Below are 16279 nucleotides of genomic sequence, written 5' to 3' on the forward strand. Positions count from 1 at the left end.
ATGGGGAAGAGGATATAGCAGGATATAGGTCGGCTGGAGATTTGTGCGGCGAAATGTCAAATGGAGTTTAATCTGGACAAATGTGAGGTAATGCATTTTGGAAGGTCTAATACAGGTGGGAATTATACAGTAAATGGCAGAACCCTTAGAAGTATTGACAGACAGAGAGATCTGGTGAACAGGTCCATAGATCACTGAAAGTGGCAACGCAGATGGATAAGGTAGTCAAGAAGGCATACGGCATGCTTGCCTTCATCGGCCGGGTCATTGAGTATTAAAATTGCCAAATCGTGCTGCAGGCGTACAGAATCTTAGGCCACATTTGGAATATTGCGAACAATTCTGGTCGTCATATTACCAGAAGGATGGGAATGCTTTGGAGAGCGAACGTAAGAATTACCAGTATGCTGCTGGCTCTGGAGGGTATTACCTATGAGGGGAGTTTGGATAAACTCGGATTGTTTTCACTGGAACGAAGGAGGTTGAGGGTCGACCTGGTAGAGGTTTACAGAGTTATGGGTGACATGAACAGAGTGGATGGTCAGACGCTTTTTCCCAGGGTAGAAGGGTCACTTACTCGGGGACATAGGTTTATGATGTGAGGGGGGAAGTTTATGTGCGAGGTGTGTTTTTACACAGAGGTTGGTGAAACCTTCAAAACACTGCCAGGGAGGTGGTGGAAGCAGATAAGATGGCGATGTTTAAGAGGCATCTTGACGAATACATGACTAGGATGGGAATAGAGGGATCCGGAACCCGGAAGTGCAGAAGATTTTAGTTTAGGCAGGCATCATGATCGGCGCAGACTTGGAGGGCCGAAGGGCCTTTTCCTGTGCTGTACTGGTCTTTGTTCTTTATTCTTTGAGACAATTTGGCTCACCGTATCTGCATCTGCTCCCTCAATGAGCAATTCACCTGGAGTCATTCCTCCTCCTCCTCCCTGTAACCATACCCATTCTTCCTTTTCAGGTATTTCAATCCCCACTTGAATGCCACAATTGAACCAGCCCCACGACACTCTCAGACAGTGCATTCTAGATCCTAACCACTTGCTGCATGAATTTGTCTCCACCACTCTCGCAGATAGTGCATTCCACATCCGAACCAATCGCTGTGAATCTGTCTCCCCCATAATCTCAGATATTGCATTCCAGACTCTAACCACTTGCTGTGTGAATCTGTCTCCGCCAGACTCTCAGTACGTTCCGGATCCTAATAAGGGGCAATTTAACATAGGCAAACCACCTACCCTGCATATCTTTTTGGGTTATGGGGTGAGACCCACGCAGACACGAGGAGAATGTGCAAACTCCACATGGATAGTGACCCGGGACTGGGATGGAACCCGGGTCCTCAGTGCTGTGAGGCAGCAATGCTAACCACTGCGCTACCGTGCCTCCCCTTGCATTCTAGATCCTAACCATTCGCTGGGTGAATCTGTCTCCGCCACACTCTCAGACAGTACATTCCAGATCCTAACCACTCGCTGTGTGAATCTGTCTCCACCACACTCGCAGACAGCGCATTCCAGATCCTAACCACTCGCTGTAGGATTCTGTCTCCACCGTGCTCTGTGCATTCCAGATCCTAACCACTTGCTGGGGGAATAAGTTTTTCCTCGTGTCACCTTTGCTTCTTTTGCCACTTTAGGCCTGAGCCCTCTGGTTCTTGACCCTTCCACCAATGGGAGAAGTTTTGCCCTATCTGCTCTGCCCAGATCTCTCATCATTTTGAACATCTCTATCAAATCTGTCAACCTTACAAGGAAAATAGACTGAATGTCTCCAATATACATGACTGAGGTTCCTCACTATTCTCGTGAATCCTTTCTGCACTCTCTAATGCCTTTACGCCCATCCTAAAGTTTGATGCCCAGAACTGGATGCAATGCTCCAACAGTTATTCAGTGTGTTAGACAAGTTTAACATAACCTCCTAGTATTCTAAACTCCTATTACTAAAGCTCAGGATAGTCTATGCTTTATTAACGACTCTCTCAACCTGTCGTACCACTTTCAATGACTTGTACACAATGCATATATTACTGTGATATTTCACAATAATTTTACATTGTACATTTCTATAAATTTATGGTAAGCAACGCCAATGGGATTTTAAAAACTGGAGTGTTGTTTGCTCTTTTCATCCTTGAATTAAACAATTGTTGGTGAATCAAGTATTTAAGACTGGGCAGCATGGTAGCACATGTGGTTAGCACTGTGGCTTCACAGCGCCAGGGTCCCAGGTTCGATTCCCCCTGGTCACTGTCTGTGTGGAGTCTGCACATTCTCCCCGTGTCTTTGTGGGTTTCCTCCGGGTGCTCCGGTTTCCTCCCACAGTCCAAAGACGAGCAGGTTAGGTGGATTGGCCTTGCTAAATTGCCCTTGGTGTCCAAAAAAGGTTAGGAGAGGTTATTGGGTTTTGGGGATAGGGTGGAAGTGAGGGCTTAAGTGGGTCGGTGCAGACTCGATGGGCCGAATGGCCTTCTGCGCTGTATATTCTATGTATCTATGACTGTGGCAATGGCACAGTGGTTAGCACTGTGCCTCACGGCGCTGAGGACCCAGGTTCGAGGTGTGGAGTTTGCACATTCTCCCCGTTTCTGTGTGGGTCTCACCCCCACAACCCAAAGATGTACAGGGTAGGTGGAATGGCCACGCTAAATTGGCCCTTAATTGGGAAAAAAAAATTGGGTACTCTAAATTTTTATTTTTAAATGACAGACCGGTGCGAGCAAAATGTCTACCCCCTGTAGATATTATGAGGTGTTGGGTAAACATAAACCTTCCAACGGGTTAAATTTTGACTTTTATCTTTCAAATCAGGCAGTTTCCCCCAATGACCCCTTATTTGTGAAGCCCTCTGAATACCCTGTTCTGTATTAACTTCAAGCATTTTCCACTTCCTGAAGTGATGGTTGAATATTGGGCTGAAAAGCGAAATACTGCAGATGCTAAAAACCTGAAATAAAAAGTGAAAGTGCTGTCAGAACTCAGCAGGTCTGGGGGTATCAGTGGAGGGAAAGAGAGTTAATGTTTTAATTCATCTTGGGAACAGAAGAAAGAGTGAGCGTTCTCCAGAATTCTCATGTTTGCAAGTTCTGCACACGTTTTAAAAAAAATAAATTTAGTGTACCCAATTCATTTTTTCCAACTAAGGAGCAATTTAACATGGCCAATCCACCTACCCTGCACATCTTTGGGTTGTGGGGGCGAAACCCACGCAAACACGGGGAGAATGTGCAAACTCTACACGGACAGTGACCCAGAGCCGGGATCGAACCTGGGACCTCAGCGCCGTGAGGCAGCAATGCTAACCATTGTGCCACCGTGCTGCCAGCTTCTGCGCACATCTTGGGAGGGTGTAATTAATGGATCAGGGATTATGGGGATGCGAAACATATCAGCCATGTTTGAATGGCGGGGCAGATTCGCTGGACCGAATAGCCTAATTCTGCACCTATGTCTTATGGCCTAACATGAGGTAACACTGAGTGCAGGAAAGCAAGTGCACATGACAGAGGATTAGAAGTTCACATGTCATCGAAGGGCCTTGGGAAATTCTGACACTCACTAGGGAGAGAGCTGAAGCTGCTGGCTGTGACTGATCAATGGATCAGTCTTGTTTCATACAGCACACCGGCTACTGCTGCACCAATTAGTCTGGTAATCTGGAAGCAGGTAGTGTTCACTTGTCATTGGCCCTGTTGTTGCTGTGCTGTGGATGAGCTGCAGAAAATTGCACGGATTCAGAAACTGAGGGGTCAGGTTTCCTCCAGCAGTTGCTGAGTATTTGTGCCATGCCTTCTAATATAGTCGGCATCATGGTATACCCAGTCTGGTGTGGTACCTGCTGGCACTATGTGCATATGCAGTCCAGCTGAACTGCCTGGTATGCCTTCATTCAAATAGTACAACATAAAATCAGCTACTGTGCTTAAACTGCAACAGTAAGGCAGCAATGATTTCCCAAAGAGCACCACACTGCAATTGTTTCAGTTGCTACGACATACTTTGCAGTGGGATAAACATTGGTTTTGTGGAGCACATTGAACATGTCTGTCTTTAGAGAATCCCCTGTCCGACAGAGCGCCCCAGGCTGAATGCTGTAAATCAGTAACTGAAACATAAATCAACTTATTGTACATTTGCTTCAAAATGAGCAAATGTTAATACTCCAAACAGCTGCAAAATATTAATAATTTTATTTCTTCTTGCGTTTAAATAGAAACTTGAGCCAGTATCATAAACCACCTGTTCCTATTGGAAGTATTAGATGGGACTTATAGTCACACATCCAAGATGTGAACATGGAGTGCTGTTTACTGTACGGATATGGACACATTATCTGAGTTGGAGAGAATTACATGGGGTCAAAATCACTGTAGTTATGTCACTGACTCGTATCCTTCTGAAACAGGTTACATGCCTTTCTTGCGACAACAAATCCAACACGATTGAATCCTTCTGGGACCTTTCTCTAGAATTTCCTGAGAGATACCACTGCAATGGAAAAGAAGCTGCTTCCCAGTATTCTTGCTTGTTGACGGAAATATTGGCAAAATTCACAGAGACAGAGGCCTTGGAAGGGAAAATTTATGCCTGTAACCAGTGCAACAGTGAGTAGAGGATGGACTTCATATGTATGTACGCTGGAGATTGAATCATGAAAGAGCAACATAGTATTTTTTGTTTAGAATTTGCACCGCAGTTAAGTAGAAGATTGTTAAAATTTGGCACTAGCTGTGTTTTAAACTGCTGGCAATCTAATTTTGTATAATTAATAAGGAAAATATGCACCTATTCTGGTTGATCAATAACTTATTTTCCCCAACTGACCCCTTATTTGTGAAGCCCTCTGAATACTCTGTTTAAGTGAAGTCTTCTTTACAGTCTGAATGAGGCTGCTCCTTCATTGAAAGGACATAGTGGACAAAGGAGGTGAACTTCTCCACTCAGTAAGTGCTAACAGCACAACTGACTGAGGCATAAACATCTGCTGAAGAATGGGGTAGTGATTCGAAAGGTGTTTTAAAAACATGCTTTGTGATATTGAGTTTGGTCCCTGTCAAGAGTTTGGTCATGAATCAGAAGCTAAGAATGTTGCTTTAATCTTTTTAAGGCTGTTTAAAAGTCAACTGTACAAATGTTGATATTAATTCATGAAATTGAATGGCAACGTATTGGTCTTGCATAAAGTACAAGATACTTCAAGTGAGATTTGAGAGCTGGGTCTGGAAGAAGGCATGGTCAAGGAAGTGGATTTTAAGGATGTGAAAGGAGTAAAACAAATCAAAGGCGTTTAGTAATGTAGTTCAGTTAATCTTTGGGCAGCACGGCACAGTGGTTAGCATTGCTGCCTCGTGGCACCGAGGTCCCAGGTTCAATCCCCGCTCTGGGTCGCTGTCCGTGTGGAGTTTGCACATTCTCCCCGTGTTTGCGTGGGTTTCGCCCCACAACCCAAAAATGTGCAGGGCAGGAGGATTGGCCACGCTAAATAGCCCCTTAATTGGAAAAAAATAATTGGGTACTCTTTATTTTTTAAAAATAATCTTTATTATTGTCACAAGTACACTTACATTAACACTGCAATGAAGTTACTGTGAAAAGCCCCTCGTCTCCACATTCTGACGAATTCGGGTATACCGAGGGTGAATTCAGAATGCCCAATTCACCTAACAGCACGTCTTTCGGGGTTTGTGGAAGGAAACCAGAGCACCCGGAGGAAACCCACGCAGATACAGGGAGAACGTGCAGACTCCGCACAGGCAGTGACCCATGCGGGAATCGAACCTGCGACCCTTGCGCTGTGAAGCAACAGCACTAACCACTGTGTTACCGTGCCACCCAGTTGTTGGGGGGGGTGGGGTGGGGGAGGAATAATAACTTAGCGCTCTCCCACTGATAGTGAAATAGAATGGTGTACACAATTGGCCAAAATGTGTGCAGAATGTCGGGTAGTTTAGGGTCAGATACTGTGACTGAGGGATTTAGGTGAGAACAAGAATCTGAAAATCAACACATTGCTGACCAGGAGCCAGTGGAGGTTAACAGGGGTGAAGGGATCAGTGAACGGGATTTAATTTGTGATGGAGTAGGATTTGGGTGAAGGAGCTTTTGTGTAGCGAGGAGTAGTGAAGGTCAGGTTGATGAGGGAGGCAAAATGAAAACCTGGATGGGAGTTCAGCATTAGCAGCAGTGAGATGGGAATGAAAGAACAATGAAAATAAATTGGGTGAATTGTAGTTGAAAAATTAGTTCGGAACTAAACTGTATATTGCAGTTGTACACTATCAGAGTCAGCCTGAGAATACTGGTTCCTTATTACTCTTGTGCAAAACTTTGCTACCAGAGTCTGTGCTTGTCCCCATTAACTTACCGCTAACTGATATGATATTAAAAATCCTTTGACACCTTAATTGGAATAAAGGGCATTAAAAGACGTATCTGTCTGAGGTGACTGACTATTCATAGGAATCAGACTGACAAATCATGTTAAATGAGGAATTAAGTAATGCATGTCTATAAATGCCCAATAACATTAAAGCTGCCCCGCCCTACCCCCACCACCACCACACCACCAATGTAACTGCTAGTACGTTGGGAGAAGCCTGTACTCATTGGAGGTTAGAAGAATGAGAGGCGACCTTGTTGAGACATATAGGATTCTCAGGGGGCTTGACAGGATGTTTCCTCTTGTGGGGGAGCCTAGGATCATAGGGCAGAATCTCAGAGTAAGGAGTTGTCCATTTAAGACAGAGATGCGGAGGAATTTCTTCTCTGAGGGTAGTGAATCTGGAATTCTGCAGAGATCTGTAGAAGCTGGGTCGTTAACTATGTTCAATGCTGAGATGGACAGATTTTTTTTTTTAATAAACAATTTTATTGAGGTAGTTTTTGGCTTTATAAACAGTTACAGACATCATCAGAAAGGAAGCAAAAAAGGCAAAAATGTGCAAACATCCACGTACTTTCAATACTTCCACCGTAACATATTGCACAAGCCCGCTCCCCTCCCACCGGTACTACCCGCCATATTTTCCCTCCTACTCTACCCTAACCCCCCCCCCCCCCCCCCCCCCCCCCTGCTGACGCTCACTCTCCCGCAAAGAAGTCAATAAATGGTTGCCACCTCCGGGTGAACCCCTGCACAGAACCCCTCAAGGCGAACTTGATTTTTTCCATCCCCAGGAAACTCGACATGTCCGCAAGCCACCACTCAGTCTTCGGGGGCTTTGAGTCCCTCCACGCCAATAATATTCGTCGCCGGGCTATCAGGGAAGCAAAGGCCAGCACATCGGCCTCTTTCTCCCCCTGGACGCCCGGGTCTTCCGAAACCCCAAAAATTGCCACCCCTGGGCTCATCACCACCCTTGTTTTTAGCACCTGGGACATGACCCCCGCAAATCCCTCCCAGTACCCCCTCAGCTCAGGGCATGCCCAAAACATGTGAACATGGTTCGCTGGTCCTCCCGCGCACCTAGCGCATTTGTCCTCTATCCAGAAAAATTTGCTCATCCGAGCCACCGTCATATGGGCCCGGTGAACGACCTTAAATTGGATCAGCCCGAGCCTAGCACATGTCGCGGTCGAGTTTACCCTACTCAGGGCCTCTGCCCACAGCCCATCCTCCATTTCCCCGCCTAGCTCCTCCTCCCATTTAAGTTTCAGTTCCTCTGTCTGGGACCCTTCCTCCCTCATGAGCACCTTATAAATACCCGAGACTCTACCCTCCCCTTCATCCCTCCCAGAGACTATTCTGTCTAGGATCCCCATTGGCGGGAGGCGCGGGAAAGATGGGACCTGTCTACGAACAAAGTCCCGCAACTGTAGGTATCTAAAATCATTTCCCCTTACCACCCCAAATTTCTCCTCCAAGCTCCTTAAACTCGCGAAGCTCCCTTCCAGGAACATATCACCCACCCTTCCCGCCCCTGCTCGCCGCCATACTCGGAACCCCCCATCCATACTGCCGGGGGCAAACCGATGGTTGTCGCAGATTGGCGCCCAGACAGACGCCCCCATCTCCCCCACATGCCTCCTCCACTGGCCCCATATCCGCAGGGTCGCCACCACTACCGGGCTGGTGGTGTACTTGGCCGGCGGCAGCGGTAGAGGAGCCGTGACCAGGGCTTCCAAACTGGAGCCCCTGCACGAAGCCGCCTCCACCCGCTCCCAAATAGACCCCGTACCCACCATCCACTTCCTTATCATAGCGATGTTGGCCGCCCAGTAATAATTGACCAGACTCGGCAAAGCTAGCCCTCCCTCGCTGCGGTTCCTCTCCAACATCGCCTTCTTTACCCGCGGAGACTTTCCCGCCCAGACAAAGCACATGATCAGCCCGTTAACTCTTTTGAAGAAGGACTGTGGGATAAAGATCGGGAGGCACTGAAAAATAAACAAAAATCGAGGGAGGATTGTCATCTTTACAGTCTGCACCCTCCCTGCCAGCGACAGCGGGAGTGCATCCCATCTCCGAAACTCTCCCTTCATTTGCTCCACCACCCTGGCCAAATTTAACTTATGCAGCCTGCCCCAGTCTCGTGCCACCTGGATTCCCAAATACCGGAAATTTTCCTCAACCAGCTTAAACGGTAGCCCTCTCAATCTGTTCTCCTGGCCCCTTGCCTGGACCACAAACATTTCACTCTTGACCGTATTTAATTTGTATCCTGAGAACTGGCCGAACTCCCTCAGCATTCCCAGTATAGTTTCCATCCCGGCCACTGGGTCCGACACGTACAGGAGCAGGTCGTCTGCATAAAGAGAAACCCTGTGTTCAACCCCGCCCCTCACCATCCCCTTCCAACCCTCTGCGGCTCTCAGCGCCATCGCCAGCGGCTCTATGGCCAGCGCAAACAGCAGCGGGGAGAGCGGGCAGCCCTGCCTGGTCCCTCGGTACAACCTAAAGTACTCCGACACTTCTCTGTTGGTCCTGACGCTGGCCCTCGGGGCCTGATATAATAATTTGATCCAATCCACCAATCCCTCCCCGAACCCAAACCGTCCGAGCACCTCCCATAGATAGTCCCACTCCACCCGGTCAAAGGCCTTCTCGGCGTCCATTGCCACCACTACCTCCACCTCTCTACCCGCCGGGGGCATCATTATCACGTTGAGCAATCTCCTCAGATTGGCCGCCAGCTGCCGACCTTTCACGAACCCCGTTTGATCCTCCCCAATCACCTCCGGTACACAGTCCTCCATTCTCCCCGCCAGTACCTTTGCCAGGAGCTTGGCGTCTACATTAATCAGGGAGATTGGCCTGTAGGACCCGCACACCTCCGGGTCTTTACCCCGCTTCAATATCAGAGATATGGTGGCTTGTGACATTGTCGGCGGCAGGGTCCCTCTGTCCCTTGCCTCATTGAAAACCCTCGCCAAGACCGGGCCCACCAGCTCAGAGAACTTCCTATAAAACTCTACTGGGTATCCATCCGGCCCCGGGGACTTCCCCGACTGCATGGCCTTTAGGCCTCCCAATACCTCCTCTACTCTAATCGGGGCGCCCAGCTCTTCCACTTGCCCCCCCCCCCCCCCCAACTGTTGGGAATGTTAACCCGTCCAGAAACCTTTTCATCCCCTCCGGTTCTTCCGGCGGCTCCGAAGTATACAGCTTACGATAGAAGTCCCGGAATACCCTATTCAATTCTGCCGGATCCTCCACCTTGCGCCCCCCCTCGTCCCTCACTCTACCTATTTCCCTGGCCACCTCCCTCCTCCTGAGTTGCTGCGCTAACAGTCTGCTAGCCTTTTCCCCATACTCGTACACCACTCCCCTCGCCTTCCTAAGCTGTTCCACGGCCCTGCTCGTGGATAGTGCCCCCAGTTCCGCCTGTAGCCTCCGCCTTTCCCTGAGTAAAACCTCCCCCGGGGACTCCGCGTCCTCTTCATCTATCCGGCCCATTTCCCTGACCAATCTATCCATCTGTGCCCGGTCTGCCTTGGCTTTGTGGGCCCCAATTGAAATCAGCTCCCCCCGAACTACTGCCTTTAGCGCCTCCCACACGGTCGCCGCTGAGACCTCCTCAGTGTCATTCACCTGCAGGTAATTTTTTATACATTTCCGAAGCCTCTCGCAGATCCCCTCCTCCGACAGCAGTCCCACATCTAGCCTCCATTGCGGGCGTTGATAACTCGCTCCCCCGAACTGCAGGTCCACCCAATGCGGGGCATGGTCTGAAATGGTAATTGCTGAGTATTCCGTGTTCTTTACCTCCCCCATACAGTCCCTGCTTATTACAAAGAAATCTATCCTGGAATATACTCTATGGGCGTGCGAGTAAAACGAGTAGCCCCTTCCTGTTGGCTGTCCCTCTCTCCAGGGGTCCACTGCCCCCATTTTCCCCATAAACCCTTTCAGCTCCCTTGCCATTGCTGAGAGTCTACCCGTTCTGGGACACGACCGATCCAAAGTCGGGTCAAGGACCATGTTAAAGTCCCCTCCCATTATTAGCTTGCGAGAATCCAAGTCCGGGATCTTCCCCAGCACTCTTTTAATAAAGTCCACGTCATCCCAGTTCGGGGCATATATATTCACCAGCACCACCCTTCTCCCCTCCAGTCTGCCCCGTACCATCAGGTATCTGCCCCCCCTGTCTGCAGATATGCCCTCTGCCTCAAATTGCACGCGCTTGTTGATCATGATTGCCACCCCTCTGGACTTCGAGTCCAAGTCCGAGTGGAAGACCTGGCTAATCCAGCCCTTCCTTAGCCTGGTCTGGTCTGACACTTTCAGATGTGTCTCCTGCAACATAATTACGTCCGCCCTCAGGGCCCGCAAGTGCGCGAACACCCGCGCCCTCTTAACCGGCCCATTCAGTCCCTTGACGTTCCAGGTGATCAGCCTGGTCGGGGGGCACATCCCACCCCCCCCCACCCCGCCGGTCAGCCATAGCCTTTCTCGGGCCGGCCCCTGACCCGTGCGTCGCACCATTCCTGGCCCGCCCTTTGGCTGCCTCCACCCTCGACCTCCTTTCCAGTGCCTATTTCAAGTCCCTCTCCCGTCAGCAGAACAACCCCCCACTCCCCTAACCCCATCCCCCGATACCCCCACCCCCGCCATCTACTGGCTGTAACTTCCCCCCCCATCTGACTTCCTTGACTAGCCAATCTGCTAGCCCGGTGAGATGGACAGATTTTTAATAAATAAGGGAATTGAGATTATGGGGATAAGATGGGAAAGTGGGGTTGAGGATTGTATTTTTTAAAGAATTGGCTACTCTAAATTTTTTTAAATATAAATTTAGAGTACCCAATTCATTTTTTCCAATCAAGGGGCAATTTAGCATGGCCCATTCACCTACCCTGCACATTTTGGGTTGTGGGGGCGAAACCCAGGCAAACACGGGGAGAATGTGCAAACTCCACATGGACAGTGATCCAGAGCCGGGATCGAACCTGGGACCATGAAGCCGTGAGGCAGCAGTGCTAACTACTGCGCCACCATCTTGCCCCCGAGTTGAGGATTGTTAACCATGATCTCATTGAATGGCAGAGCATACTCGATGGGCCGCGTAGCCGACTTCTATTCCCATGTCTTGTGTTCTTATACTTCTAACCAAATCAGTAAAATACTGGTCTATTGACTGCACTTAGATTAAAGGATAAATCTACCTGACCCACCTGATGTGACATTCAACCTTCACCTGTTTTAGCAGCAGATGGGAACACTATGAACCAAGTAACATATTGAAATGAAAATAATAGGGCAGCACGGTAGCATAGGGCAGCACGGTAGCATGGTGGTTAGCATAAATGCTTCACAGCTCCAGGGTCCCAGATTCGATTCCCGGCTGGGTCACTGTCTGTGCGGAGTCTGCACGTTCTCCCCGTGTGTGCGTGGGTTTCCTCCGGGTGCTCCGGTTTCCTCCCACAGTCTAAAGATGTGCGGGTTAGGTGGATTGGCCATGATAAATTGCCCTTAGTGTCCTAAAAAATAAGGTTAATGGGGGGGTTGTTGGGTTAAGGGTATGGGGTGGATACGTGGGTTTGAGTTGGGTGATCATTGCTCGGCACAACATCGAGGGCCGAAGGGCCTGTTCTGTGCTGTACTGTTCTATGTTCTATGTAATACTTTCCCTCATTCGTCTACCTTAAAGATTTTTCTCCTAAAAAAAATATGAACCTTGGAATTGAGAAACCATTCAGTCCATTGTTTTGCGGTTAATGCAGGATTTCCTCAATCATTTTTTAAAATATCTGTTACTTTATCAGATTTACAAAGCCAGAGCTCAAGAGAGTGGACGGGGCGAACCCCAAATCCAGCTCCTTGCCTGCTCCAAAAACCAATTCAAATTGAATCCAATTCATGGTCTCCACAAGCGAGACGTACCAGATCCAGGCAATACACCTGATCCCATGTCTATCTTAGCTAAAAGGCCGAGAAGCGATGACTTCCTCAATCATAAGTCAAAAGACTTGTATTATGAATCCCCTGTGAAAATAATTAGTCAACTTTCTTTTTTCCTCTAAATTTAATTACCCTTGTTCTCCTTGGACATAGACACAGTAGAAAGAGTCAATGTATCTAAAAACTTTTTATATCAGGGTTTGGAACTTGTCTTATTAGTTTTTTAAAAATGTATTTTATTTCAAACATATAACAAAACAGGTTACAGCAAATAAACACCCTGGGAAACACTCAACCATACAGGCTGTACAGAGTTTTACCCTTTCCCCCCCCACCCCCATCCCTCTGCGACAAATAGCTCCTCAAACACGGTCACAAACATCCTCCACCTTTTCTCAAACTCCCCTGCTGAGCCCCTTAACTCATGCTTTATCTTCTCTAACCACAGGAAGTTGTACAGGTCACCCAACCAAGCCTCTACCCCAGGTGGCAAAGCTGAATGCCACTCCAGCAAAATTTGTCGCTGTGCCATGAGAGAGGTGAAGGCCACAACATCGGCCTTCCTCCTCTCCATGAGTTCTGACTTCTCTGAAACCCCAAATATCGCCACCAAAGGGTCCAGCTCCACCTCCTTCTCCACTATCTGGCTAAGACCGCACTCTCGCCCAGAATCTTCCCAATTTTTTGCAACCCCAAAACATATGTGCATGATTCACTGACCCCTGCCCACACCTCTCACACTCATCTTATACCCCCTGAAAAATCCCACTCGTACTTGCCCAAGTCATATGCACCCTGTACACCACCTTAAACTGTATCAGACTCACACTTGTACAAGAGGAGGTCTCAGTTACCCTACTCAGTGCCTCACTCAATTGATCTTCACCACCCACTCACCTGCCTGCCCCCCCAGCCACTTGTATATATCCCCAATTCTTCCCTTTCGCATCTTTTGCCCTCTCTGGGGACTGCCATTAGCACTCTTTCCCCTTGTTTTCTGTGGCCATTAGCACCCGGTTTCCCTGGGTTTCTGTGGCTATGACTCATCTTTCATTCTCACTCCACAGTATAAATATTTCACACTTTCTCTGTCTGTTAGCTTTGACAAAGAGTCATCGGACTCGAAACGTTGGCTCTTTTCCCTCCCTACAGATGCCAGACTTGCTGAGATTTTCCAGCATTTTCTCTATCGTCCCAATTCTTCCCTCCCCTTCCACATCAGGAAGCAGCAGTTGCTCCAGCAGGGTGTATCCCGGCAACCTAGGGAACAACCTCCAGACCTTTTGTGCAAAGTCCCTAACCTGCAGATCCCTGTACTCATTCCCCCTCGGCAGCTCTCCCTTCTCCCTTAGCTCCTCCAGACTGGCAAAACCTTCCTCCAAATACAAATCCTTCACCTTGATCAGCCCCACTTCCCTCCACCTCCTGAATACACTATCCATCCCCTCTCCTTCCACTCCCCGGCTCCAAACCCATGATTACCGCACAGCGCCGTTAGCGCTGACATCCCTTCCACTCTAAAATGCCTCCTCAGCTGATTCCATATCTTCATTGTGGACTGCACCACCGGGCTGCCTGAATACCTACTCTGAACCATTGGCAACACTTCTGCCACCATAGCCCTCAAACTAGACCCCTTACAAGATTCCTCCTCCATCCGAACCCCCACTACCCCATCTCCTTTCCACCTAGTTTGCCTTATTTGTGACTGCATCATTTAACACGTAAACCGGTGCCTCGAGAGGCAGCCAAGCAACTGATAGCCACATTGACAACTGCTTTCCAATGGGTATTAGACAGTGATGGTCCCCAAATGCTTTTCCTCTTTCACCCTATGTCAGGTGGATGTACCTTTAAGAAATGGGTATCAAATAGCTGCAGTGATGTCATTGTGTGGGTGGAGCTGGGCTGTCTTTCACTTTCATTTTGAGCTGGCAGCTGCAGTGTGTTTAGTTCCTTTTCAGAGTTGGAAAGCTGCATTCAAAGTAAGCAGCTGTGTCATGATCTCTCTCTTCAGCTCATTGATTTCAAAGTAATACCTGTTTCTGTGGAGAATTTAAGCCTGCTGTCTTTGTTTAAAAAGGTTTTAACTTATGGATGTTGTTGGGAAAGTTATTAAGGGTTATCTATAGTGTACTGTATCTTTGGGGGGGTGGTCAGGGTTGGTAGTTGTTTTTTTTTAAAGTAATTTTTATTGAAAAATTTTGTATTTATATAACAACGAACCGCAATAAAATACCAACAATAACAATAATGATAACAGTCATAAACATTCGCCCATCCTTAATGAACAACAAAACATATAAACAACAACTTAAGTTAACACAATATTAAGTTAAATAACCATAGGAAAAAAAAATAGAAACAGTAAAGAACACCCTCCATTCCTCCCCCCCCCCCCCCCCCCCCCCCCACCCCGGGTTGCTGCTGCTATTGACCAAGATATCTATCTTTGAGCCAGAAAGTCCAGAAAAGTCTGCCACCATTTATGGAACCCTTGTACTGATCCTCTCGGGGCAAATTTGACCCCCTCCAATTTTATGAATCCCGCCATGTCACTGATCCAGGTCTCCACACTTGGGGGCCTCTCATCTTTCCACTGCATCAAGATCCTCCGCCGGGCTACTAGGGACGCAAAGGCCAGAACAGGGCAGCAGGGTAGCATGGTGGTTAGCATAAATGCTTCACAGCTCCAGGGTCCCAGGTTCGATTCCCGGCTGGATCACTGTCTGTGTGGAGTCTGCACGTCCTCCCCCTGTGTGCGTGGGTTTCCTCCGGGTGCTCCGGTTTCCTCCCACAGTCCAAAGATGTGCGGGTTAGGTGGATTGGCCAAGCTAAATTGCCCGTAGTGTCCTAATAAAAAGTAAGGTTAAGGGGGGGGGTTGTTGGGTTACGGGTATAGGGTGGATGCGTGGGTTTGAGTAGGGTGATCATGGTTCGGCACAACATTGAGGGCCGAAGGGCCTGTTCTGTGCTGTACTGTTCTATGTTCTAACACCGGCCTCTTTCGCCTCCTACACTCCCGGCTCCGCCACAACTCCAAAAATCGCGAGTCCCCAACCTGGTTTGACCCTGGATCGAACCACCCTCGACACTGTCCCCGCCACCCCCTTCCAGAATTCTTCCAGTGCCGGGCATGCCCAGAACATATGGGCATGATTCGCTGGACTCCCCGAACACCTGGTGCACCTGTCCTCACCCCCAAAGAACCTACTCATCCGAGTCACAGACATATGGGCCCGATGCAGCACCTTAAATTGGATGAGACTAAGCCTCGCACATGAAGAGGAAGAGTTGACTCTCTCCAAGGCATCCGCCCAAGTCCCATCTTCTATCCGCTCCCCTAGTTCCCCCTCCCATTTAGCCTTCAGCTCCTCCACTGACGACTCCTCCACCTCCTGCATTACCGTATAAAAGTCAGACACCTTCCCCTCTCCGACCCACACCCCCGAAAGCACTCTGTCCATCGCCCCCCGCGAGGGCAGCAAAGGAAATTCCTCCACCTGTCGCCTAGCAAACTCCTTTACCTGCAAGTATCTGAACATGTTCAGATGAACATGTTTAGCACAAGGCTAAAACGCTGGCTTTGAAAGCAGACCAAGGCAGGCCAGCAGCACGGTTCGATTCCCGTAACAGCCTCCCCGAACAGGCACTGGAATGTGGCGACTAGGGGCTTTTCACAGTAACTTCATTTGAAGCCTACTCGTGACAATAAGCGATTTTCATTTCATTTCATTTTTCATGTTCCCTTGGGGGAGCCCAAATTTATCTTCCAGTTCCCCCAGGCCCGCAAACCTCCCGCCAATAAACAGGTCCCTCAATTTACTGATGCCCACCCTTTGCCACCCCCTAAATCCCCCATCAGTGTTCCCCGGGATGAACCAATGATTTCCACCTAATGGAGCCTCCATCGAGCCCCTTGTTTC

General features: G+C 48.7%; 1 protein-coding gene across 3 annotated transcripts in view; it reads left to right on the plus strand.

Moving 5' to 3' along the window:
* The window catches only part of usp44 (ubiquitin specific peptidase 44), a 95408-nt gene that overhangs the window by 46495 nt on the left and 32634 nt on the right, over positions 1 to 16279 (plus strand). For all 3 annotated transcript variants that reach the window (XM_038810913.1, XM_038810915.1, XM_038810914.1), the window contains exon 3: positions 4419 to 4617. In XM_038810913.1, coding sequence (XP_038666841.1) covers positions 4419 to 4617 — 199 coding nt within the window. The remainder of the gene's footprint in view (positions 1 to 4418; positions 4618 to 16279) is intronic.

This window comes from Scyliorhinus canicula, chromosome 11 (assembly GCF_902713615.1).
Source record: "Scyliorhinus canicula chromosome 11, sScyCan1.1, whole genome shotgun sequence".
Classification (NCBI taxonomy): domain Eukaryota; kingdom Metazoa; phylum Chordata; class Chondrichthyes; order Carcharhiniformes; family Scyliorhinidae; genus Scyliorhinus; species Scyliorhinus canicula.